At 43.2% G+C, this 27,817-nt stretch overlaps 2 protein-coding genes across 4 annotated transcripts in view; one reads left to right on the plus strand and one right to left on the minus strand.

The window, feature by feature from the left end:
* Positions 1-27,817, minus strand: part of PDE8B (phosphodiesterase 8B) — a 153,705-nt gene that overhangs the window by 53,085 nt on the left and 72,803 nt on the right. For all 3 annotated transcript variants that reach the window (XM_005288297.4, XM_065550073.1, XM_065550074.1), the window contains exons 3-6: positions 11,213-11,403; positions 8,204-8,263; positions 5,791-5,845; positions 1,339-1,427 (exon numbers count right to left, since the gene is read on the minus strand). In XM_005288297.4, the coding sequence (XP_005288354.3) occupies positions 1,339-1,427; positions 5,791-5,845; positions 8,204-8,263; positions 11,213-11,403 (395 nt within the window). The remainder of the gene's footprint in view (positions 1-1,338; positions 1,428-5,790; positions 5,846-8,203; positions 8,264-11,212; positions 11,404-27,817) is intronic.
* On the plus strand, positions 15,149-17,445 carry LOC135972462 (uncharacterized). Its single transcript, XM_065550580.1, has 2 exons — positions 15,149-16,074; positions 16,790-17,445. The coding sequence occupies exons 1-2, from the start codon at positions 15,537-15,539 to the stop codon at positions 17,290-17,292; spliced, it is 1,041 nt and encodes a 346-aa protein (XP_065406652.1). The 5' UTR covers positions 15,149-15,536; the 3' UTR covers positions 17,293-17,445.

Here is a 27,817-nt window from a genome sequence, read left to right on the forward strand (position 1 = left end):
CATCAGAGCTCATATTGGCCACGAAGTGTTTTAACCAACGATATTTTTAAAATTTTCTGGACTAGCGCTAATTAAATTCTATTCACTGAGTAAATGCACTTGATAAAGTAATGCTATTAGACCATTTCTCATTCTGTAGCTACCTGAAAACACTAGTTTAACAATTTTATCCAGTAATTAACTCACTGTTCTGGACTATTCTGTTAATTCAGAATGTCTCATCAATTCATAAATTAGTAATTGTCAAATACATTTTAAAAGATGGCTTCAAAATTTGTCTGTGCAATTTTGTACAATTTACTGTACACACAAATCCTGTTTTGCAAATACTTTTCTGTATTTGGATGTGCAAATTATTGTATGCACAAAGCTGTCTGTGCAAATTTCAAGGCCACCTCAAGATCTATTTGAAATCAAGGTCTTATAAGACCTACCATCTAAACAGTAAAAGTAGATTCTGCAAAGAGGGTCTGCTCTTGCTTCCCTTGACTTAGATGGTGAAAGATCAGGCCAATTAATGAAAAATGTTTATAGCATTCCTGTAGAGTGAACTAAAATTCACAGAAAAGATGTTCTTTTCCAAAGGTCAACACTGTAGATTACTCCTCTTCCATATTGTTGGAAAGATTAAATATGGTTTCTTTTCTGCTACAGGTTTATTTATTAATTTCAACAAGTTTTTTACATACATAGATGATTGAGTATATATTTTACACCCCCCTCCTCTCTATTAAACTAGTTATAGTAAACAAAGCCTATAATGGAATACCATCACTATGGGATAAAATCTATTCCTTACAGAGGCCAAACTCTCATCGAGATCAATACAAGTTTTGCCCAAACGAAGAATGAGTAAAAACGGAGTAAAAAGGCATCAGGATTTGGCTCTAGATCGAGTTTATGACAGGATGTCACACACAGTAAGTAAACACTAGATGAATAATAACCTAAATTATCTTAATTAAGTCATTTAAAATTATAGTGTATGCACCATGTATACAAGACCAGACAAATTTCATATCAAACCCTATCCCACCAGCTGAATTGTACATTGCTCTTTCACACTATTTCTACAAACTGGCCTCATTCTGATTTACAGGGGGAACTTTAGCAAGGAGAGCTGCATTGTGGCCTAAATTCACTATAAGCCATATCAAGGCAAGTGGAGCACAAAACCCCATCAGAACTGATGATGACAGATAATCACCTCTGACAGGTTTTCTGAACACAGAATGCAGTATATGGAACCCACAAGGAGGCAGATGCACAAACAAGTAATTCCGCGGGATATTGGACAATAAAAGTAGTTTATGTTCATTTTTTTGTGCTTCTACATACCGTAGTTTGAACTGTGACCGCACCTCCCCATGTTCTATTTGAATCAATTCATTGTAACAAGCAATTATGTTGCTATTCTCCATAAATCTCTGGAAAAGAATCAGAGACAGTACATGAAATAGGTCTGATTACTTTTAAACCTTTATTTATACTTCTGTTGCTAAAGCACTAATCTTTCAAACCCTTATTTGTACCATTGGGGCTAATGCTATAACAATCTTTTCCACTGTATTGATTTTCTAATTGTTAAGACAACATTGCCGAGTAATGTACAAAGCAAGTGAGGTAATATGCTAAGTAACTGCACATTTTCTTGTTTGGTTTTAGGAAGCCAGGTAAATAGATAATTATAAAAAATAAAAACCTGATCCAGAACCTATATTGCAAGGACTTTTCATATTGCATGTCCATCACTTAATTCTGAAAAGGAAAGGAATGCCTGAGAAACATGTACAACATTCACATTAATACCAAATTAATCTATGATGGTCCAGAACTGACAAGGAGTAGGAAGTTTAGTCTATGCCTGGTTTCATTGAAGTCCAAGGGACTCCTCAGCGTGAGTACGGATGGTAGAACCTGGCTTATAAAGGATGCTTGAAGTACTGAGTACACTGACAGTGGTCAAGAAAAAGTGGACAGCAAACGGTAATATCTGTACACTCCAGAAGTAAGAATGGTTTTGGTTTCTTCCCCCCACCTCCTCCTCTCTGGCAAATATAGCATCCAGTCCCGCTCCCACTGAAGTCTAGAGAGTTTTGCCATTGACTATAAGGGGAGAAGAATCTGGCTCTTTGACTTCAGTTATAGTGAACTGCTGACTAGTAAAACTGTTGGGGAAGCTCTGAAACAACCACTTTATAAATGCTTGCACAGATTTTATTGTGTTCTCCACAAAAGAACACCTCTCTAATTATGTTAGTTTTGTGGAAGGACAGCTGGATTGAGAGCCAGCAGCCAATCCTTTGAAGAACATCAAAGGTCCTTTTTAGAGGAAGCTGTACAGCATTAGTACTATGCCACATACCCTCTTTTTCTCTACAAAAACAGTGATGTGTCACCATATGAATGTTCATCTCAAGCTGCCAGCAATAAAGTCAGTTTCCTCTCACAGATTTTGGGCTTTAAAAATCTGCTATTGGTACAGCTGTGTTCATTTCATAGTGTTTTAAAAACTCATTAAATGGCACCATGTTGAGAGTTGTATGAATATTTTAATACACTATTGAATACCTACACAGTGCAACCAAAAGAACAATTTACACTTTGCAGAAGTTAAGACTCGGTCTGTGCAGTATTATCACATGAGGATACAATGCTGCAGAAGAAAAATCAGATCAACACTGACGAAAAGAACTGACAGAACCAGAAAGGGACACCCATGCGGAGAAAGATATATTCTATTCTCTTATGGATGTGTAGTAGATTTATGCAATTAATTCATTAATATATAGTCAATACTTTTGAGTATAAAAGGGAATCAGCACAAACATTTACTACACCAACATGAACACACGGAAGCCACTTAATTTAAAAAAATAGCAAAATACATACAGAAAGGAAAAAAAAAAAAGACTTCAGAAGATATTCTGGAAGTGTTTCACCCCAAGAAGCAATAATTGGAAAGCAATAGGTTTAGGTGACTTGGTTTCAATCAGTCTATGGCCTATGAAAAAAGGTTCCCGCCCTCTTTATGAAACAATGAACAGAAATAACTCCTAAAACATGATTGTTCCTGCATACAGTCCAGAAGATTTTCTGTCACTGTAGCAGCTATGTACTAGATGATTAACAAAATTACTCATCTTATAGGAACTGATCACAGAATCTATCAAAACCAAACCCCAAAGGCAGTGATTCAGGAATTTCATAGGATCAATAAAGATAATTTAAAGGTCACTTAAATGACAAAGATACAGAAAAGCTCTTAAGCAAAAGTCCAGAATTATTCATCGCTACAGGACATAGATCTAATATACTGTATTGTAGAAAAATCTATTGATTAGCTGACAAAACAATTCCAAGAAGAGATTAAATCAGCTTTCAATAAGCCTTTGAGCCCAGTCCAGAATCCAAGGAAGTCAGCAACAAAATTCCAGTAAATAATAATAATACAAACAAACACCTACCTCTTACATGGAGCTTTTCATCAGTAGATCTCAAAGCATTTTACAAAGAAGTTCAGTATCATTTTCAATAGCTTTACTGGGTGCAGGATTAAACCCTTCGTTAACTTTTTAAAATTTACACATGTGCAAAAAATCCAGACACAACCACCAGAACTAGCAGTAAGATACACAAAACTGTCAAGTTGTGTTTTTCCAAGAAAAAAAATTAAGGAAGGGTAGGTAAAAGGTAGGTGCTACACGCCAACATCATAATGAATAGCGATATGATAAAATAAAGCTATCAAAAAGGGAAATAGTAAAATGAGATACATAAAATTTGAACAAAATGAATCTGTTTTTTCAAAAATTGATTTCATTCTGTTGCTGATAAAAATCTTAGTCTGTGTATGTGCACAATGCTGATCTTTTCTCCCTTGAATGGATTTGGAGCCTGTGGATACCCATTCAAGCATGAAACAATGCTATGCTCCCCCTCTGCTTGTGACGGGCGGAAGTAGACTCTGATATCTGACATGTTCTAGAGCTTGAAAACAATGCTGATAAGAAAGGTCATAATGGCAACATAAACTATGTCAGGAAGATATTCAGTGGAATCTAGTCTTAACAAGTTGATTCTGGAAGTTGGTACTAATCAATAAAATCATGCTGACGTACTGATTACAGCATTACAAATAATTAGGGGGATGGAAAAAATGATGTTCAACGTTCAATGGGGATGACAACAGGCTAATGGATTACGTTAAATGATCATGGAGAAGTATCTAATTCATTTCTAAAAAGCAGAGGATCATGAAACACTTATGATGACAATAAACTTTCAGAAAATTAGTCAAAGGAAATCATTCCTTGCTTCATTTCAAATTCTTCTTCCCATCTGTTTTAAGAAGCCTTCCTGAACCCCCCCTACCTTTGGTCTGGCCATGCAAGAGAAAGTGAATGTACCCACTTGCTCTCCTGCCTGGGGCAGGTGGGAGAGAACAGGTAAGACTTTGGATCAATCCTCCCTTTTCACTATCCAGTACAGCTGAACTAGTGCAGGGAGGGTCAGATTGCTGCTGGTACAAGGCCAGCACAGGCAGGGACCGATGACTGAGAGCTATGTGTCAGAGTCACACAGAGTGCCTCCTGCAGCTACTTTTAGGGTGGTTATGCACCATCCTTGCTCAGGACTGCACATTAAGTTACAATCTAGCTTACAGAACATATGGCCCTGAAATCTTTGGACAAAATACTAGGCATTAGGAAAAAAGGAGAACTTGAGACAAAAAAATTTAATAGTAAAGAATGTGACTAAAAGAATTAAACAACCTTTTTTTTTTAACAATACACTAAACTAAAAAGAAAATTAAAGTTGCAAACTTATGGGCTGACATCTATCTGTCTTAGGTACTTATATGTCCTCCCCTCCCCCATTACCACAGCGTGTGAGCACCTCAGTGCTTAATGCATTTAGCTTCACAACACTCCTGTGAGATAGGGAAGTACTATATCCCCATTTTACAGATGGGGACTGAGGTACACAAAAAGACTTAGAGTCTTGCCCAAGTCACACAGGAAGTCTGTGGTAGAGCAGGGAATTGAACCTGGGTCTCCAGAATCCTAGACTAGCACCCTAGCTATTGGATTATCATCTCTTTCTTTACAGGGCTACTTTCTCAGTTCTCAGCTACACAGGTGCCATGGAGAGAAAGAAGGCACAGACATCTTTTTCATCCTCCCTTTGTGCAAGCAGCATGGCAGAATCTAATACCCAGAGCACCAGGAGAGTTTGCAGGCCAATGTGTCAATATCACACAACCAACCTGATTCAATCTCTACTGAAAACAATGGAAAGACACCTTTTGATTTCAGTTGGAGTTGGATTAGGCCCCATTTGCCCCAGATAGGTATGGGCTGCCAGCTAGAGGGATGAACAGCTCTCCTGATGGCTAGAGTGCATGCTGTGACATGCAACACATACAAACCCCAGGGGTCCAACCTGCTCCTTTTTCAAAGGAGCAACAAAGGACTCCCATCTGCACAATATTTATCCTGCCACCTGTAATGGAAAATTGTGCCCAGGCCAACAGGAATTCATCTACCAACATTACTGCTCCTTGTGGAAGCATTGGGTAGGTCTATATGTTTTTCTTATGGTGTATACTTAGACATTTCCAGTTAAATACAAACAGTGTTTGATTAAGTTATTTTCTCATCACTACAGTGTAGTTAACATGATACAAGCAAACTTGTGCTTTACATGAATAATTCATGAACTCATTTTTAGTTATAAAAAATTGAAGTGTTTGTAGAAATTACCCTGATTCTTTAGTAAATTACATACCCTATCAAAGCCCGCATGGAGAAGGGGAAGAACAGAGGTCTCTTCTTGGTCAGATCTACAGAAAAGCAGAACATATCATCCAAAATGATAACTTGACAGTTATCTAAACAGACTGTAGGAAGAATAACATGGCACAAAATATAATCCCAGTATATATCATGTAATCCATTTGCAGATGTAGCTCTTCCTGATGTGTATGTTTAGATACCTACAGCAATATACTAACTGTAGGATATCATGACAGATATTGGAGGCAGTTACTGTATTTTTTCCATCACTATTGCAGCAAGCCTGCTAGATGTTCAAGAGAAGTGCTGGCTCTTTTCAGGTAGAGAGAAGAGTTTTTTTTACAAAGAAAGCGAATATAAAGAGGATAGAGCAGGGGTTGGCAACCTTTCAGAAGTGGTGTGCCAAGTCTTCATTTATTCACTCTGATTTAAGGTTTCATGTGCCAGTAATACATTTTAATGTTTTTAGAAGGTCCCTTTCTATACGTCTATAATATGTAACTAAACTATTGTTGTATATAAAGTAAATAAGGTTTTTAAAATGTTTAAGAAGCTTCATTTAAAATTAAATTAAAATGCAGAGCCCCTTGGACCAGTGGCCCGGACCCGGCAGTGTGAGTGCCACTGAAAATCAGCTCGCGTGCTGCCTTTGGCACCCGTGCCATAGGTTGCCTACCCCTGGGATAGAGGTATACACAGAGGAGAAAAAAAAACTAAAGTTAGTTATTCATTAAAGAGTGAAAATGACCAATAAATCTTTTATATTTTATTTTGTTATGATTACCTGGTCACACAATTAGAAAACAAACAGAACTAGGTGGGGGAAATGACCTCGCTATTTCCTTTAGTTATACAGTATGCAGAGCCATGATTAGATTTGACAAGACTGCCTTGGAATAATAATGTGATATAATTTGTATGCATCTCTAGAACTTTTCATTGAGCTCTTAGAAATGTCATGGGCTCTTCATTATTGTTCTGTTCCTTATCTTTGTTAGCACTCCTCTCTCTCTTTTTCCCTTCAAGCTGATAACTAATATTAGTTGTGTTCCTCATAACAAGTCAAATCCTAAGTCCATTTCTTTGGAAAGAATTCTGTGAGGTGCTGTATGCCCTTAATTCCCCATGAGCTTTCTGATTTCTGTGACAGCTGAGCTTGTTCGGCACCTTACAGGAGTTAATCAAATGCCTTACAGCAGGGGTTCTCGGTCTTTTTCTTTCTGAGGCCCCCCCAACATGCTATAAAAACTCCACTGCCCATCTGTGCCACAACAACTGTTTTCTGCATATAAAAGCCAGAGCCGCCATTAGGGGGTAGCAAGGAGGGCAATTGCCTGGGCCCCCATACCACAGGGGACACCACAAAACTAAGTTGATCAGGCTTCAGCTTCAGCCCCTTGTGGTGGGGCTCTGGGTCCCTGGATGCAGTCCCATCCGGCAGGGCTTTGGCTTTCTGCCCTGGGCCCTAGAAAGTTTGATGCCAGCCATGCTTGGCAGACCCCCTGAAACCTGCTTGCAGCCCCCTGGTTGAGAACCACTTACAGGAAGAAGCCCTCAGTCCTTACTAAAGCGACACTCAATTAAAGTCAATGGGAATTTTGTCTGAGTAAACTGTGTAAAAAACAGAGCAAAGAGTAAAAGCAGAGTTAAGACTTCAGGAAATTCCAGTGAATGTGGGACCTGCCTTCTATCAAGCGACTGTTAAGTTTTCTTATATTTATATTTCTTAGGGTAGGTCTATACTTACCTCCGGGTTCGGCGGTAAGCAATCGATCTTCTGGGATCGATTTATTGCATCTTGTCTAGACGCGATAAATCGATCCCAGAAGTGCTCGCCGTCGACGCCGGTACTCCTGCTCGGCGAGAGGAGTACATGGCATCGGCGGGGGAGCCTGCCTGCCGCGTCTGGACCTGCAGTAAGTTCAAACTAAGGTACTTCAACTTCAGCTACGTTATTCACGTAGCTGAAGTTGCGTATCTTAGTTCGAAGTGGGGGGTTAGTGTGGACCAGGCCTGAGTCTCTCCCTACTCCACCCTATCCCACATAACCCCAAGATGTTATTGGCTACAACATTCTTTCTAAAACTTCCATCACAGCTTTCTATATTTTTTTGATATTTAGGCCATTATGTTATGACCCTCTTCAGTGAGAGAATGCAATAAGTTATAGTTTTGTCTGCAATCAGACAGAATAAGTGAACCTACCACAAGACGACATCACTGATCTTTTCCTCTTTATGTAAAAACAAATACTTCTAGTGATAATATATTCCACACAAGCTACAAATAGTAGCTTGTGGCCTATGAGACTGCCCATCATCATGCAAACATTATTACTGATTGTATATAATAAACATTTTCTTGAACAGAACAAAACTTTCACAAAAATATAAAGAAATACCTACATGCGGGGAACAACAGCAAGTATCACAGTGTGTTCCGATGGCTTTGTAGCACGGATTGACCTGAAAGGAGAAAAGTCCTGTGTCACACTATATCACACCATGCTTTATTGACAACTTTGAATTTCTTCACCTTCTATATAACAGAAAATGAACAAAGCCTCAGAGAAGATTCTATAAAGTCAAGTCTGGAAAATGGTAGAGGACATCCAAAAACATTTTTTGCACTTTATCCATTTCATTTTTGGGTCTTTAAGGATACTAGGTTCACATTCCCTCAATTCTGGGCCAAAGGCCCCAAACCTTGGGAGAGCAGGAAGCTGCATCTGTCCAAACCAAAGGAACCCGGAGAAGCCCCTTCTCACCAATTTAATTTGGTTTGGATTCCATGGATGTGTGGATTGTATGGTGGGCTTGAAGGGGGAGCAGTCTGTCTATATGGCAGGGGTGGGCAAACTATGATCCGGGGGCCGCATCTGGTCCCCAAGATGTTTTAATCTGGGCCTCGAGCTCCCACCGGGGAGCGGGGTCTGGTGCTTGCCGCATTCTGGTGCTCCAGTCAGGGAGTGGGGTCTGGGGCTTGTCAGGGGACTCCACACACTGCTCCCACCCCAAGCGCCGCCCCTGCAGCTCCCATTGACTCCGCCTGGCCGCGTAGGAGCCAAAGGGGAGACATGCCGCTGCTTCTGGAAGCCGCTTGAGGTAAGTGCTGCCAGAGCCTGCACCCCGGACACCCTCCCATGCACCAGCCCTGATCCCCCTCCTTCCCTCTGAACCCCTCGATCCCAGCCTGGAGCACCCTCCTGCACCCCCAACCCCTCATCCCCAGCTCTACCCCAGAGTCATATCCCTAGCCGTAGCCCTCACTGCCCCCCCGCACCTTCACCCCCACTTTTGAGAGCATTCATGGCCCGACATACAATTTCCATACCCACATGTGGCCCTTGAGCCAAAAAGTTTGCCCACCCTTGCTTTATGGCATACTCCCTACTTTCATTAGTTGATTGCCAAAAAAGAGATCTTGGTGGAAGATTAGAAAATGAAGCATTAATTCTCATCTACATCTCCTACTCCTATCGGTGGTATAGGGCAGAGGTGTGAAAGGTATGGTCAATGGCAGCACAGCTCCTACAAGGAGTTGTTCTGCATGGTGGGAGAAATGTACAGAGCACTAAGAGAGGCCAGCCCTCAACTGCCACGGCCCTGGATTCCTGCAGACAAAACATGCTTTTCCCCTCACAGACTAAGGATTCATGGGATCTCTAGTGCCTGCCCCATCTGCAAATCCTTAAACCCATCTATCATGATGGGTTTGTTCCCAGAAGATGTGGACATCAAGATATCAGGGACACATTGACAAATTAGATGTTGTTCAGAGAAGAGCACAAAAAAATAATATGGCAACTAAATTGTGAGGAAAGCTAAAACTACACACATAGCTTGGTTAAGCAACAACTAGAAGGGTGAACAATCACAGTTTACAAATATCTGAAGGGTTAAACACCAGAGAGAGCAATTATTTAACATGGCATAAGAAGGTACAATTAGGAATGATGGTAAGAAAGGAATGGTAGAAACTAGGAGTAATGGTAAAAAGGGGGGGAAATGTAGGCTGAATATTAGGAAAATTGCGATGTTAGACTGTGAAATAGTTTCAGAAGGAAAGTGGTGGAAGCCTTATTGCTTAGGACTTCAGAAAGTAGACTGAACACTAGAAAAGGTACTTAAGGGAACAAGCCTGTTTTTGTAGGGATAGGTACAGGATAATCAGTTAGACCAGCTCTACTTTCCATAAATTGTACCATATATGAACCATTAAAAAAAAAAAAGGCCTTTTGCAACAGGTCTCAGAACCATTAGGTGCATCTTGTTGAGACACTGAAATTATATGATTGATTGTCAAATATGGAATGGCTTTCCTGCCATATGTGAGTAATAAAGGGTCCTCTTTTTATTTATTTTTTTAAAAACACATTAACATTAGACCAGATTCAGAAACCTTTACTTCATGGGCAGTGGGTATCATAGGCTGGGGGAGGCTGTGCCTCCCCAAACAGCCAGGTGTGGCCCCACCCATGCTCCGCCCCCAGACTCCATTCTGTTTCACACAGTGCGGCTCCCCCTGTGCAGTGGTCCCGGTGCTCCGGGGGCTGGGGCCATGCCGCCCAGCGCTCCAGGGGCTGGGGGTGCTAGCCTGGGGTACAGCCAGTGACTGCGGTAGATGGCATTGGGCTCTGGTGGGGAGCAGGCATGGAAGGGGCAGGGCTGGAGGCTAGCCTCATACCGCCCATGCCTTACTTCCACCAGGTAATCACTTACTCTGTGTGTAGTTCCACTGAAATAAATAAAATTGTCTGAATGGTAAAATACTATTCAGGATAAACATGCCAAAATTTGCCCATGATGGTCTGATGAAAAAGCGCAGAGCATGACATGCTGTGTAAAATAAATGAAACAGTTGGAAAGATACCTTCCCCAGAATCCTAATGATAAATGGTTGTAAACTTAGAAGCAGCTGCTTTGACACAGAGTACCACACACATATGCAAAGAATGACATGAACTTCACTAAAGTGCCATCAGTGAAGTGTGGCAGACCCAGGGGACAAATGACAGTGTTCCACTAGTCCCTGCTGCTCCAACTGTTGATGCAGGATTAATTTCTCAGAGGAGTAAGTCTAAAAGTGATGACCACACACTGTGGAAAGATTTTATGGTAGCTCTGGTTCAAGATCCTATGGAAGCTGTGAACCAAAAATGATGGCATTATTGGTCACGTGTCAGCCCTATTGACAATAGGTGTCTTCATATACTAAATGTAATTTCTATTGCTGTCTTAGCCGCCAAAGTAGTTTTTATTTTTTCCTTTGTGATGGAGTACTGCAATCCCTGTCCTCAGTCTCCAAACTTGTTTTCTGTATGTCATTGTGTCTTGATTTTGTTATGCCCATTCAAGGTGGTATTCTGCAATGCATCGTGACATTCAATAGAAGCACAACGTCCATTAAGTTACCTGCAGATTGCTTCTGCATCAAAGTATCTGGCATGCCTGTGATCTATGACAATTATTTCATGGTGCTTATCAAGAAAACATTCAAGCGCTGACTCTGGTGTTCTGGCAAAATTGCACCTGTATCCAGCTCTATCACAAGCCCACCAGAACCCATCACTTTGGTTGTCTTCTTTTGCAAAGATCAGCAAAACCTGCAAAACAGGGAAGTCATCAGCTCATATTAAATATATAATTAAATATATAATTAAATATATAACATCATTCTCTTCATTGTACAAACTTAAACTACTAGAATTAAAAAAATTAGACTTCCTGCTTTCAAAAACAGCATCAGTCTCTACAATTTAAAACAGACCCGTTTAATTACTACACTAGCCTTATTATTAAATATAATTTTAAGAATGTATATTAAGCACCTTATTTTTATACCGCTTCCACCCAGACACTTTGTGTGAATGCAGAAGTGTCCACAATTAGTTTTGGATAAAAATCCTACCCCTAAAATATTTAAGTATTTGATCTGTAGTAGGATTTGCACCTGCCATTAACCAGGAGCAAAAAGTTGCACCAGCCCTGAAAAAATCTTGATGCAACACTTATCCCTTTAAGCCACCAGATAGCTATTGCCAGTGAATCCCAGTGCTGCAAGTAGGATCAAAAGTAAGCAAAAACCCAACACTGTGTGAAGCAGAGCGTTTGCTGGAGCTTGGAATAAAATAATCTTAAACTTATTCCTGTGTGCGCACCTGGGTTTACTTACCACAAGACAGTGAACTGACTAGCTCCTTCAAAAATATTTTATATGCAATCTAATTTCCAAATGCTCGTCAATCAGAGGTTTGTGAAAGGCACAGGCTTCTGGGGGTGCATTCTACATAGTTTTAATTCAAAGTACAGGAAGAAAAATGTAGCTAATTTTGAAAGAAAAAACGAGTCAAAGTGCTTTGAAAAATAACGTGCACTTAGAATGCAGGTCACTAAGTATCACATGGCAAAACAATAAAGATTCAATGAAATCCACCATGAAAACTAGACGAGCATCAGCAGCAAAAGCAGGAATTAATTTAACAGCTCCCACATGGAGCTTCCATGATTGAAGGTGAATATTGCTCCAATCCATAAACATCAATAGCCAATAAGCAGGTGTTCCAACAACTGGTGTTATCTTGAGGTTGCTAGAAGAAAGAATTGGTGTTGTATACAACATGGCAGGCCAGATTCTCCACTCTGTTACAACAGTTTTACAGTGGTGCAACATCACTCTCTCAATGGGATTGAGAATCAAATATTTAAGGGGACATCCAGGCCCCACTGAAATCAATAGGAGTTTTGCCATTGGTGCGCTCAGTTACACAAGACAAACCCAGAATAACAGATTAGAAATAGATTCTTATTGTCCAGCATGATTTCATTTTTGCTATGTAAGAACAGAAGAATGAGAAAAAGTTAATTTCCCATGATTGGCAACAACATTATGCTGCAGGCAGAAAATTATTCATTCTTCATATATAGAAGGGCAGAGTCTCTGTTCTGCTCTCGCAACCCAACGAGGATAGACATAAATCCCACAAGATTACCCATCACATAAGAAGGTGCCCCAGTCAACAAAGAGCTGCCAGGATAGCAGACCTTGGTTTAGGCAAAGCAAAGGTTTGGCTGGACTGTGCTGCATTTCAGCTATTCCTGGCTGTTGCAGCTTAGCATGAGTTAGAGCAGCCTCCGGGCTGCTCTAATTTATGCTGGGGGCTGAACTGACTCCTGGTCATCCAGAGAATACAGGAAGACACAAAAAGGTATCTGAAAGTCAGCTTTGGTGCGCATCCTCCTCCATTCCTTTGCTGAACACTGCTCAGCTAAAACAGAGAATCTGGCTCAGAATTCATGGAAAACAGGTCACCAGGAAGAAGTCCACTGAGAAGTTATACATATTGACCATAATGAATATTGCCACCAATTATAATCCCAAGGTACTATTCATGAGATCAAGAAGAATGTAATGCATTTACAACTACAGTAGATATTATAATTAGTAATCAGTTCAGATTTACTAGTTCCCGCCCACCCACCTACACTTTTCCCAGGAAATTTAATAATTTTTCAAAATGTGAATGGAAATATATGTGAATTATTTGTTCTGTTTGTCATAAAATGGAAAATGAGAATCATAAAAACCCATTTTTTAAATTTGTTAAGTGCTGACCAGTGATGAGCTGGAGCCAGTTCGCAAGAACCCGTTGTTAAATTTAGAAGCCGGTGTAGAACCGGTTCCTAAAGGGGTAGGCGGGTGAGCAAACTCCGGTCCGCGGGCCACATCCGGCCCGCGGGACTGTCCTGCCCGGCCCGCCTGAGCTCCCAGCTGGGGAGGCTCCTCCGGCCCCTCCACCACTACCCCCCCCCTTCACTCACTCCGGGTGAAGTACCTGCCACCAAAATGCCACCGAAAGCCCGAAGCGAGTGAAGACAACACCCCCGCCCCGCCAAAGTGCTGCCGAGGACCCGGTAGGGAACCGGTTCTTAGGATTTTGGGAGCTCATCACTGGTGCTGACGATGCTTGTCTGTTACTAACAATAAAACTTTACATCAGTTAAGAATTTTGCCCTCAGTCTCTCACCAGCCGCATAGTGGAAGAAAGGATAAAAGAAATTATAAAATGAGCTCTGCTTAATCTTACAGTGTCATGCAGGGTACTTCAACAACCACCACAACCACACCCTTCAATCTCATGTTACAGAAGCTATATAGACTTAGTGATTCACTAACCTGTAATTAACACTGCCATTTACTTCCCCCCAGATTCTGGGTCTATTTTTTTTTTTTAATTCTCTATATGTAAATCCTTTTGCCTGAAATTGTAAACAAGTAAGCTGTTAACATTCTGGTCCTACTCACTATAGCTCAAATCCTGAAAAAGCAAGCAAGAGCCTGGGTACAAGAGATGTTCTTGTGCGAAAGTTTTAAGCAATACATTGAGAAAGGGATGGAATCTTATCCCCAACAGCGGGACGGCCTAGGCCATGCGTGCACACACTCAGAGTCAGCTACTGCTAAGCACGGCAACACAGGAGGGGAGACTACTTGAAATCTCTCCTTAAAAATCCACTGCTGCCAAAATGCCTAAAAGACATTTGATAGCAGCTAGCTGGGCTGGTTGAAAATTTTCTGCTGAAACTGTTTTTCCAACAGAAAATTGGGATTTTTGACTGAGCTCAATTTTTTGTGAAAAGTGTTTGCTTTTAATGGGAAATTGAAATATTTAAGCCAAAATTTGAAATGGCATCACTGTTCCTTATGGGTGTTACAGTTTGGGTGCCTTAAGCTTCCATTCTCCTCTCTGGGCTGGGCTATACTTCCCATGATGCACTATAGCCAGGGACTCCTATGTGCAATTCTTCCCCTCCCCAAGAGTGGATAAAAGTGGCATATCATGGGAGATGTAGTGAGAGCCCAGTCCATAGAAGAGAATGGGAGCATAAAGCAAACTACAGTTCCAATGAAGCACAGCAGCACTATTTTGAACTGGAATGTTTCAGGTTTTCAATATTCCAACAAAAACTCAAAATTTAAAGCACAAAAGTCTGAGGGAAATATTTTAGTTGTCAAAAAACTTTCCATGGAAAAAATAACTTTTCCAACCAGATCTAATGGTTAAAGAGCTGGTTTGGTGTGAGACCGCTACTTATTAACACTTCTAATCTCCTCACTGTGACCTTGTGCTCCCCCTGCCAGCTGTCTCATTTTATACCTACACTGTAAGATCTTTGGACAGGGAGAATCCTTTCGTTATGGGTTCGTGTACAGCACCTAGCACAATGAGACCCCCAATCCCTTTACTGGGCCCCTTAGACACTACTCTTACATTAAGAAAGAACTAACTGGCTTGCTGCTTGACTCCTACTTCAATTTGGGGTCAAATGAATTGAAAGGAAAGGAAAGACTGAGGCCTGGTCTACACTACGGGTTTAGGTCGACTTTAGCAGCATTAAATCGAATTAAGCCTGGACACGTCCACACAACGAAGCCCTTTCTTTCGACTTAAAGGGCCCTTTAAACCGGTTTCTTTACACCACTTTCGACGAGGGGATTAGCGATAAAATCGGCCTTTGCGGGTCGGAATTGGGGTAGTGTGGACGGAATTCGACGTTATTGGCCTCCGGGAGCTATCCCACAGTGCTTCATTGTGACCGCTCTGGACAGCACTCTCAACTCAAATGCACTGACCAGGTAGACAGGAAAAGACCCGCGAACGTTTGAATTTCATTTCCTGTTTACCCAGCGTGGAGAGCACAGGTAACCACGCAGAGCTCATCACCACAGGTAACCGTGATGGAGTCCCAGGATCGCAAAAGAGCTCCAGCATGGACCGAACGGGAGGTACGGGATCTGCTCGCCATATGGGGAGATGAATCAGTGCTAGCTGAACTCCGTAGCAGTAAAAGAAATGGCAAAGTATTAGAAAAGGTCTCCAAGGCCATGAAGGACCGGGGCCATAACAGGGACACACAGCAGTGCCGCGTGAAAATTACGGAGCTACGGCAAGCTTACCACAAAGCCAGAGAAGCAAATGGAAGGTCCGGGGCAGAGCCGCAAACTTGCCGCTTCTACGCGGAGCTGCATGCCATTCTAGGGAGTGCAGCCACCACTACCCCAACCGTGTGCTATGACTCCGTCAATGGAGAAACACACAGGGAAGAGGGTTCGGGGAACGAGGAAGATGAGGATGGAGGTACTGTAGGTAGCTCACAGCAGCAAGGAAGCAGAGAAACCGGTTTCCCCAACAGCCAGGATATGTTTGTCACCCTGGACCTGGAACCAGTAACCCCCGAACTCACCCAAGACCCTCAGGGCACACAGGAGACCTCTGGTGAGTGTACCTTTGTAAATATTACACATGGTTTAAAAGCAAGCGTGTTTAATGATTAATGATTAATTTGCCCTGGCAATCGCGGCCAGTACATCTACTGGAAAAGTCTGTTAACGTGTATGGGGATGGAGCGGAAATCCTCCAGGGACATCTCCAGAAAGCTCTTCTTCATGTACTCCCAAAGCCTTTGCAAAAGGTTTCTGGGGAGGGCTGCCTTATCCCGTCCACCATGGTAGGACACTTTACCACGCCAGGCCAGTAGCACGTAGTCTGGAATCACTGCATAACAAAGCATGGCAGCGTATGGTCCCGGTGTTTGCTGGCATGCAGACAATATCCATTCCTTATCTCTCTTTGTTATCCTCAGGAGAGTGATATCATTCACGGTCACCTGGTTGAAATGGGGTGATTTTATTAAGGGGACATTCAGAGGTGCCCGTTCCTGCTCTTCTGAACAGAAATGTTCCCCACTGTTAACCACGCGGTGGGGGGAGGGGTGAAGTGATCATCCCAGAGAATCGGGTGTGTGTGTGGGGGGGGTGGTTTACTTGGGTTTGTGCTGCATGTTAACCCAGAAACCGCAGCCCCTCCTTTTACATTGAAAACCCATTTTAAATGGCAGGCAGAGGAAAAATGCGACCTTGTAACGAAAGAGTGTACCCATTGTTCTCTAAAATGTGTCTTTTTTAACCACCTCTCCCTTCTCCTCCACCAGCTGCAAATGTTTCTCCTTCGCAGAGGCTAGTGAACATTAGAAAGAGAAAACAGAGGACGCGGGTCGATATGTTCACGGAGCTCCAGATGTCCTCCCACGCTGATAGAGCACAGCAGAATGCGTGGAGGCAGTCAATGTCGGACATGAGAAAAGCACAATATGAACGAGAGGAGAGGTGGCGGGCTGAATGGCGGGATGAAAAGAGCAAGTGGCGGGCTGAAGATGATAGGTGGCGTCAGCTTGCAGACAGACGGCAAGAGTCAATGCTCCGTCTGCTGGAGCATCAAACTGATATGCTCCAGTGTATGGTTGAGCTGCAGGAAAGGCAGCAGGAGCAGAGACTGCCGCTACAGCCCCTGTTTAACCAACAGCCCTCCTCCCCAAGTTCCATAGCCTCCTCACCCAGACGCCCAAGAACACGGTGGGGGGGCCTCCGGCCACCCAGTCACTCCACCCCAGATGATCGCCCAAGCATCAGAAGGCTGGCCTTCAATAAGAGTTAAAGTTTTAAAATGCAGTGTGTCCTTTTCCGTCCCTCCTCCCCCACCCATCCCAGGCTACCTTGGCAATTATCCCCCTACTTGTGTGAGGAATTAATAAAGAATGCATGAATGTGAAAAAACAATGACTTTATTGCCTCTGCAAGCGGTGCTCGAAGTGGGGAGGGGCGGGTGGGGTGGTTGGTTTACAGGGAAGTAGAGTGAACCGGGTCGGGGGGGTTGGAGAGTTCATCAAGGAGAAACAAACAGAAGTTTCACACAGTAGCCTGGCCCGTCACAAAACTCGTTTTCAAAGCTTCTCTGATGCACACCGCGCCCTGCTGTGCTCCTCTAACTGCCCTGGTGTCTGGCTGCGCGTAATCAGCGGCCAGGCGAGTTGCCTCAACCTCCCACCCCGCCATAAATGTCTCCCCCTTACTCTCACAGATATTGTGGAGCGCACAGCAAGCAGCAATAACAATGGGGATATTCTTTTCGCTGAGGTCTGAGCGAGTCAGTAAGCTGCGCCAGCGCGCTTTTAAACGTCCAAATGCACATTCCACCACCATTCGGCACTTGCTCAGCCTATAGTTGAACAGGTCCTGACCACTGTCCAGGCTGCCTGTGTACGGCTTCATGAGCCATGGCATTAAGGGGTAGGCTGGGTCCCCAAGGATCACGATAGGCATTTCAACATCCCCAATGGTCACTTTCTGGTCCGGGAAGAAAGTCCCTTCCTCCAGCTTTCGAAACAGACCAGAGTGCCTGAAGACGCGAGCATCATGTACCTTTCCCGGCCATCCCACATTGATGTTGGTGAAACGTCCCTTGTGATCCACCAGGGCTTGCAGCAGCATTGAAAAGTACCCCCTGTGGTTTATGTACTCGGTGGCTTGGTGCTCCGGTGCCAAGATAGGGATATGGGTTCCGTCTATGGCCCCACCACAGTTTGGGAATCCCATTTCAGCAAAACCATCCACTATTGCCTGCACGTTGCCCAGAGTCACTACCCTTGATATCACCAGGTCTTTCATTGCCCTGGCAACTTGGATCACAGCAGCCTCCACCGTAGATTTGCCCACTCCAAATTGATTCCCGACTGACCGGTAGCTGTCTGGCGTTGCAAGCTTCCACAGGGCTATCGCCACTCGCTTCTCAACTGTGAGGGCTGCTCTCATCCTGGTATTCTGGCGTTTCAGGGCAGGGGAAAGCAAGTCACAAAGTTCCATGAAAGTGCCCTTACGCATGCGAAAGTTTCGCAGCCACTGGGAATCGTCCCACACCTGCAGCACGATGCGGTCCCACCAGTCTGTGCTTGTTTCCCGGGCCCAGAATCGGCGTTCCACGCCATGAACCTGCCCCAGTGACACCATGATTTCCACATTGCTGGGGCCTGTGCCTTGTGAGAGGTCTATGTCCATGTCAATTTCCTCATCACTCTCTTCGCCGCGCTGCAATCGCCTCCTCGGCTGGTCTGGGTTTCACCTTGGCATGTCCTGGCTCTGCATATACTCCAGGACAATGCGCGTGGTGTTCATAGTGCTCATAATTGCCGCGGTGATCTGAGCGGGCTCCATGATCCCAGTGCTAGTTATGGCGCCTGGTCTGAAAAAAGGCGCGAAACTAGTATCTGACGGACCAGGGGAAGGAGGGAGGGCGGGAGGGAGAGCCGGCCGAGTGACGACATGGCATACAGGTACAGGGAATTAAAATCAAGAAAGGTGGCTGTGCATCAGGGAGAAACACAAACAACTGTCACACAGAATGGTCCCCCCAAAGATTAAACTGAAAACCCTGGGTTTAGCAGGCCGTTGATTTGACGGAGGGAGGGGGAAGCAAATGAATACAGAACAAATCTATTTTTTACATCTTAAGACAACGGTGCAGCATGACTGATAGCCCTCGGCATCTTCTGGGTGCTTGGCAGCAAATACTGGGCGCTTGGCAGTTAGTGTACTATGATGGCCTTCAGGCCTATTGCACGATCTGCTGCTCAGGGAAGATTCTGCTAATGTGCGATGATCCAATTTGTAATAGGACGGTTACCAGTTGTAATACACCATCTACTGCCAAAAGGCAAGGGGCTGGTGCAATGCAGCCCTACGGCTGCCAGCCCCACAGCTGCCAGCACCCAGATCGCCGATGAAGGCTACCAGTCTACTGCACCGTCTACCACCAAAAGGCAGTTAGCTGCTGCTGCTGTGTAGCAATGCAGTCCCATGTCTGCTGGCACCCAGATGACATATGGTGACGGTGAGCTGAGCGGGCTCCATGCTTGCCGTGGTATGTTGTCTGCACAGGTAACCCAGGTAAAAAGGCGCGAATCTATTGTCTGCCGTTGCTGTGACGGAGGGGGAGTGCCTGACGACATGTACCCAGAACCTCCCGCGACACTGTTTTGCATCATCCGGGCATTGGGATCTCAACCCAGAATTCCAATGGGCGGCGGAGACTGCGGGATAGCTGTGGGATAGCTACCCATAGTGCAATGCTCCGGAAGTCGACGCTAGCCTCGGTACTGTGGACGCAGTCCGCCGACTAGAGCACTTAGAGCATTTTATGTGGGGACACACACAATCGGCTGTATACAACCGATTTCTATAAAACCGGCTTCTATAAATTCGAACTAATTTCGTAGTGTAGACATACCCTGAGTCACATCGATGGCCTGCTGCACTCACCAGTGTGGCAAAAACATTTCCAGTGCTCTTGACCAACATGCTGCAATAAGCTAGCTCATGATTTGTCCCCATGGAAATACTGTACAGGAGTGTGGGGAATAGAACATGCTCATGCACTGCTCCAGAGGCCTGTGCAAATTCTTTACCTTTAAAGGTACAGTGAGGAGCAGTAAAAGTAGGACTGCTATAATGGCTTCAGGGGTATATATTAAATAATGCATTAACCAGAATATGTTATGCCATGTCTAACCTGTAGGATGTCAAGGTCAGCAAAAACATTATTTAAAAATGCTCCCTTTCTTTTTTAAAAATGTTTTTACTTTGCAACAAACAGTCAAGACAAATTCACTGTTACCAACCCCCAGGCAACCACCTGGACCTGAGCACATTTTTCTAGCCCCATCAAGTTCTCTGACCACATCACCCTTAAGTTTTGTTCCTTTTCTTCCTCCTTCAATACATCCTATAGTTCAGGGGTAGGCAACCTATGGCACACGTGCCAAAGGCGGCATGCGAGCTGATTTTCAGTGGCACTCACACTGCCTGGGTCCTGGCCACCAGTCTGGGGGGGCTCTGCATTTTAACTTAATTTTAAATGAAACATTTTAAAAACCTTATTTACTTTACATACAACAATAGTTTAGTTATATATTTTAGACTTATAGAAAGAGACCTTCTAAAAACGTTAAAATGTATTACGGCACGCAAAACCTTAAATTAGAATGAATAAATGAAGACTCGGCACACCACTTCTGAAAGGATGCCAACCCCTGCTATAGTTTCTCAGTTCTCCCAACCCCTCAAATTTCGCTCATCTTCTAGAGCAGTGGTCTCCAAACTTTTTTGATCGCACGCACCCCTATCAGTAAAAAATTTTTGAGCACGCACCCCCTGCTGTGCCCGCTCTACCATTTTTGCCGAAGCAAAGGGGGGGGGAAAAGCGCTCCTCCTGCCGTGCACTCCCAAGGATCCTCTTGGGCACCCCACTTTGGAGACCACTGGTCTAGAATTGGTCACCCTCTAGAGGGCAATGGGTTCAATCTCATTCCCATTCAGCCCTGGATTTCTGTGCTGAACTTACCAGCATTAGAGTCAACAACAAATGTGATAGGGATTCTGTGTTGCAGATGCTTGTCCATTAGGAACTGGAGGGAGACCATAAACTCCTGTTACAAACGCTATGAAAATAGCCACCAGATGACAACTTTAGCTCACTACTAAATTGGGCTGGATTTCATCTCGTGTCTAAGAAGGGAAAGGTTCCATATTTTATTACCAAGCCCTTTAGGTGATCCAGTCCCCAACTTAAATATTTTTAATAAGGAGACATTGTCTAAGGTGTAGCTTTATAAGTTATTAGTACCAGTGACAAACACAATGAATACAAATATGCCTTTATCCATTACTTCTCCTTTAAGTGTACTGCCAAACATAGCTAAGCCTGATTCTTTCATCAGGAAGAACAATAATATGCAGCAAGCAATTAGATAATGTATGACAAAAGAAATAAAATTTGGGCCCAAGGCTGCAATTCTTACTCATGTGAGTTATCCTAAGTCATACAAGTATATTTACCTATTTCAACAGGGTAAATAGCATGTGTTAGGACTACTCACATGAAAAGAGTTGTAGGTTTGGGGCCATTGTTAGATGGTAATATAAAAACTAAATTGATAGCCTAGGAAATGTATATATTTGTCATATGACACACCCAAGGGTCAATATAGGTGGAACTTAAAAATTAATTATTTAATGTAAGAAGTATTCATTAAGAATTTTTCAGTGTTACTTTATACTGCTTATCAGTTTAAAGATTATATAGCCAGTAACATAGGTCATCTAGCCACTCTCCTCTACAATTTGCACATATTTACCATAGCAATCAGTCACTAACTATGCCATACTGTGCTGCAGATGAAAAAAAAATACTTTAAAGTAAATATACTGAGAAAGAAAGGGCTCTAGGATTCTAAAGTTTACCAAAAATTGTTCAAACTATCCAGTGACATGAAAAGTCATATATAGAGCAAAGTACTGCTTGTTTCACCCACACGAATCATCCCACTGACTTCACTGGGACAACTTGTCCAAGTAAGGTAAGCCAGATTTGGCCCAAAATGTCTTTGAGAAAGTCTTTTATCTGGGTTACTCTGTGTAGCCATGGTGTCACCATGTGAAATTCAACACACACAGACTAGTGGCTAGCCAAGGTGACCCAACTTTTATCTTATCTCAAGCTGTCTAGATTGCTGAACTCTAAACAATAAGTGAAGTGATTAATGTTATGGCGGAAGCAGTACAATTCAATATTGGATTAATCGGCTAAGAAAGTGACATACTAGTATATATTTTAATGTTTTAGAACTTTAGATATTTATATTTACTAGAAAGTATCTCATTTACTAGAAAGTGTCTCATTAATCACAATTAACTAGAAATAGAGCAAGATGTGTGTGTTCTGCTTTGCAGTACTACTCACCTGTACCTTGGGTTCTCTGAGGTGATTGTCTGCACAGAGCCTTGCCCTTGGGAGGTGGCTGCACACTCCACACTTTTGTTGGAACTCGCTAGCAAGTTTTGGCCATTGGGACAACATGCATACTACCTTGTGGCACTGAGTATTCAGGCCTGAGTGAGTGTGTTAGCAGCCAACACTCTGCACTGTTCCTCATCTCCTTCCAGTCCCTGGAGCATCATGGGTTAGGGTGCTAACCTGAGACTTTGCAGACCCTGGTTCTCTTCCCTGGTCTGCTACACCCTTTCTTCTACTATTATTAGGTGTATCTTGTTCTTAGTTAGATTAGTAGTGTAGTTGGTATGAATTTGCAATGGTTTGTGATTTTGATTTTGTCCCCTCTCTTGGCACCCTCCCCTTTTAGAAATGAGGGACTGCAGAGTCCAGGGAGGTGAGCAGCTTGAAATGGTGCTTCTTCCCACGCATAAGGAGTGGGACATGAGCAAGGAGAAAAATGCTTCATAGAAAATTTGAGAGATGGGCAATGAAGGCTGGCATTATTGGTGGAGCAGAATTAAAGGTTGACATCTTGACATTGTACAAGAGTTAACAGATCAAGAGCCTTAAAAAGTGAAGATGAGTAAGGGTTTTGTTTGTTTGTTTTTTTAAAGAAATGCAGAAGGGGGAGCCATGGAAGAATTCAAATGAGGAAATCGTTGAAGTGATGAGCCAGGAAAAAGGTTTTTGCAGCAATGTTTCGAAAGGACGGACATGGCATTTGTCAAGGCCAGAGTAGGGGAGATGGCAGTAATGGATACATGAGATGAAGAGGGCCAGGACAAGAGACTAGATAGTACCTCATTTTCCTCATTGCATCTGTATTCATAAACTACCATAAGAGTGGAACATAACCAGTATCACTCACTATATTTGAAGTTCGCTAAAGGTGACAGTTCTGCCATCACTGTAAACTTGAAGCTCACCTTTTTAATTACTACAACGCCATCAGGTAGACTTAGACTGGCTTCCTACTGAACGGCATACCTTCTACGATATACCCTCTATGGAGAGAGACCATCATCATATTCTGTACTGAGCAGGCAACTGCATATGAAACTCTTAGGCTATTAGTGAAATTGCCACCACATCATTTAGAATTAAAGTGATTGTTAATGTTTCCCCTGGCCATCTTCTTTAAAGAATCCAATTTTTTTATAAAGTTACTCCATCACCCTTAACTCACTCCCTAATGTTATTTTAACAGTTACTAATGGCCTCAAATGCAGATTGATGTGTTCTTTACCAAAGCTTTCCACAGAAAAATAGATTCTGTCTTATGGGCTGATCCTGCAAGCTACTCACATAAGTAATTGCACACATGGTCCCACTGAAATCAGTGTATGTATTTGTACAAGTAAGGCTTTATACCAATCGATCCCTTTAATTGAAAGGGATGTTCATCTACCAAGGGCCAAATGCAGAGATGCTCTGAGCACTGACCATCCTGTTGATTCTCCCTAATTTATTGTCTGTCCTGTCCCTTTTCTGCTTATTTCCCCATTGTAAGGTGGATGCAGAGCCAATCTGTCTCCTAAGTCACATGTGGTATGGCTCAAAGCGACAAACATACAGGGCCCAATCCAGGGCCTGTGGCATGCAGAACTAAGTTTTTGTTCTGTTTCAGAGATACCTGCCAGTACAGTTTTTTGGGGGTATACAGAACTTGCAAGTCCCTACATAGATAACTGCTCCACTGGCTTCCAGTGGGGGTGAGGAGACACCTTTCATGCGCATTACCGCCAGTACTTGGTGTCACTTCTGGGGTCCCAAGAGGCAAGAGTACAGGGTTTTGGTAGCGATATAAGCTCTGTGAGAGACTACCATAAGGGCACTTAGAGACATGGGATTGACATGTTAGAATCACATGGTAGGCACAGTCTGGATCCCTCACCCATTTACAGGGTCAGGAACATAAGGCCAGGAGTAGACTGTCCAGGTCACAGTCCAGCATGCTACGCTACAAACACATGCCAGAACAGACATTTCTCCTCCCCACTGTAGATTCCCCACTGGACTCTTCACCCATCTGTTAAATTGCCTGTGGCAGGGCACAATTACAAATAATGTCACATACCAAGCAAAAATACAGGCAATATTCCAGGCAGGTCTGGATGTTCTCAGCATTCCTAGCTCTGAGAGTCAGTTTGCTCCAAATGAAACAAGCAATATTCATTACTTTAGATAATAAACCTTAAAGAAGTACACCAAGTAAAACAGACCTAGCTGTTGCAGAAGGCCTGACAAGAACTTGTTTTAGCAAGCTATTTGAATTTATCAGACATGTAGACTAATTTCTGGTAATTTTACATGGGATGAAGTTGCAGCAAATGGGGATTTTAAATTAGATGACAGCAGATTTTATACTGTACAAAAGAATAGGTCATGTACATCGTTAAGATGGAACAAAAGACTAACATGCAGATTTATTAAATTAATGGACTTATTAGCAATATGTTGCCTGATTAGCCAAGTGTAGAGTAACACAATTTATTCCACAAATGTGTTTAGGTACAATGTCTCTTCCCCCCGCCCCCACAATAAAAATAATACTGTATAATAATGCCTTTCTTATATGAAAACTAACTTATATAATGTTTTTAACCATATTTTGGCTTTTATGCAATACTGTAGATTATCTCTTTAAAAGAACTATGGACAAAAGACCATCTACAACCAACTAAGTCGTTTAAAAAAAACAAATGCTTTAGGGTTGTTTTTTACTCTCCCTTCCTTCATGATGAATGTTAATTTAAAATACATCACAACAGCTAACACTAGCACGACAGTATTTAGAGAAACATGATTTCTGCTAAGGACACTGAAGAGAACTTTCACATAAAAGTGGAGAGAACAGTTTTACTTGTTAAATATTTTCTTGCCCATCCTAGTGCAAACTATCAAAGTTCGAAGAACATTTTTTTCCTGAAAAGTTCCACACATTTATGTTAAAATTCCATGAAAAACAAAGACACTGTTCTACTACTGAAGCTAGTTATAGTTCTACAAGCATAAGAGAACACGAAGGAACTATTTCATTTGATCAAATCATTATTTAGACCAGTATTTGGTACAGAAAAAGTTTCAACATTTTATGGCAATTATAAACTTAAATTTAATCACACGTGCATAGAGGATAGAAATGCTGTTTCTTGTATCATTTCCACAAAAGCTTTATTTCTTGCATCACTGTTTATGCTTTGCTTCTCAGAGCAATTTAAGATTCTGCCACATAGCTGTGTGTGTAAAATGTATAGATAAATGAGACAAAAATAAAACTGAACCTTGTATTGTTAAAGCAGTGTTACAGAATGAGAATAAAAAGGTTATTGTGTTTCAATAGTTAATATATATTGTTTTGTAAACTTTTAAGTTACATTCTCGGTCATCTGGGATCACTAAGTGCACAAATTATAAACCAAGAACTAGCACTGGACATCCATCCAGTGCTTAATTTGTGCCAGGGTTGAGCCCGGACACCTCTGGGTTTGGCAGGTCAGTTTCCAGTCCCAACACAGGCAGCAGGAGGCTCACGCTGGCCACAGAGCATCCTTTCTGCACTGGGGCTGCAGCCGTTCCATGCACAGGCTCCAGTTCCCACCCTGTCCCTCACACTGAGCCTGTCCAATGCCCAGTGGGTGCAGCTGTGGTTAAAACAATGCAAGCTGAGCTCCTGCATCCTAGGCTCAGAGTCCTTTGGGGCCGGGGATGCCACACTCCAGCACTGCATCCGCCAGTGCCCCCTTGGCTTCCTGGGGGGGCTCCTGTGAGGAGGCCACTGCCCCCTGGGAGGCCCAGGAGGAGCAGAGACTCTCAAGTACTGGCAGTGAGGAGAGAGGTGAGGTGTCAGGGACAGGGGAGGGGATCATGCAGCCAGGGCGCAGTGTGGGGCAGGGGCAGTAGGGCACTGGGACAGGAGGGAGGCTCCAGGAGGCAGCCCCAGTGCCATGCACAGACCCTGCTGGGGGAGGCATGGCAGGCACACGGAGCAGGGCACGCAAGATGCACCAACTGGGGAGGCAGCTCTATGCTCTGGCTCGGGGGGAGGCGCTAATCCCACTATGGTGCCCGCAAATCCTGGCTGCTGCTGCCTGGGTCTGCAGCCAGGCTCAGTAGGAGGGCGCTGCCCAGCCCACCCCCAGCAGGGAACCCACACCAGGAAGTGAGAGCTGGGCCCAATTCTGGACCCCCTTTCACGAGAGATGGGGTGCTCTTCCCCACAAGGGATTCCAGCTGGGTAAGTGCCCCAATTCAGGCCAAGAGCGGAGCAATCTGAGTTCAATTGGGGAAGACCACAGCCCCTTTGTATGGGAGCGATGGATCAGGTGGGGTAGAAAATTAACACACACACTGACATTGAGAGAGCAATGGTTGCGGGGGGGGGGGGGAGAGGGGGGCACGGTGCTGCTCTCCAGTGTCCCCTGACCAATTTGGAAACTAAAGCACCAGCATCCCTGGGACAATTGTACCGGACATGGGCGTATGTTTGGGGTGGGTGTTCTTGATAGGGTGTAGGTTGGGAGTGCATGCACGGTCTGCAGGATGGGGGATAGGCAGGGTCGGGTGTATGGGACAGTGGGTGCATCTGTGCTTAATTTGTGCTGGGGCTAATTCTTCCATAACAAATTAAGCACTGCATGTATCCTATCTACTAGAACAGAAAAAAAAAACTATAGAAATTATAGTAAGTATGAGCGAGAGCAATTGTATGCTGAGCCATAGTTCAGCCACTATTGCTGGGACTCATTTGATTTCTTGTACTTGTAACCTGTCAGAGCACAATTCTCTTTGTCCTGTTCTGCCATCCTCCAGTAAAGGGAGTGACTCAATGATACCTTTAACTCAGTAATGGAGTGTTTTACAGTACTGTATCAGGACTGAAAATTCTATAACACTTAGAAAAGAGTTTCTGGTTGGTAGAAGCTACTGACAGGAATGGTTCTATTTTAGTGGCCTCTCTGAGTGCTTTGCTTGTCACTGCATATTTACATGCTTTGTGCATTTGGTTTCTTCCCAGGCTTGTAGGTAAACCAAAGAAATTGTGCATTTTAGGAAATGTGGTCTCCGAAGTGGTCAAAGAGTTCATTACTTTAAGTGCATATTCATTCTAGCATTGTAGTTCAGTCCTCAGCACATTACAGTCACAAAGCTCAATTGCCGTTTCAATTAAACTGCTGGTGCCTGCCTGAGCAACTTTCATTAGTGGGGAACTTTCTATAGCTATCTAGCCAGGTACTGTGAAATGTTGTAGCATTAATGTTGTAGCAACTGTTCTAGTGGGTAACAGGTACAAGTAGTAAGAATTTGATTTGCTGCTACTGTCCATAAAGCTTATGTATTATTCCTTCCTGGCTGC

This window comes from Chrysemys picta, chromosome 6, assembly GCF_011386835.1.
Source record: "Chrysemys picta bellii isolate R12L10 chromosome 6, ASM1138683v2, whole genome shotgun sequence".
Taxonomy (NCBI): Eukaryota; Metazoa; Chordata; order Testudines; family Emydidae; genus Chrysemys; species Chrysemys picta.

Coding starts and splice junctions, on each gene's coding strand:
- LOC135972462 (XM_065550580.1), top strand. CDS start 15,537: ATGGAGTCCCAGGATCGCAAAAGAGCTCCAGCATGGACCGAACGGGAG. Junction 16,075..16,789: donor GGGCACACAGGAGACCTCTG/GTGAGTGTACCT, acceptor CTCCTCCACCAG/CTGCAAATGTTTCTCCTTCG.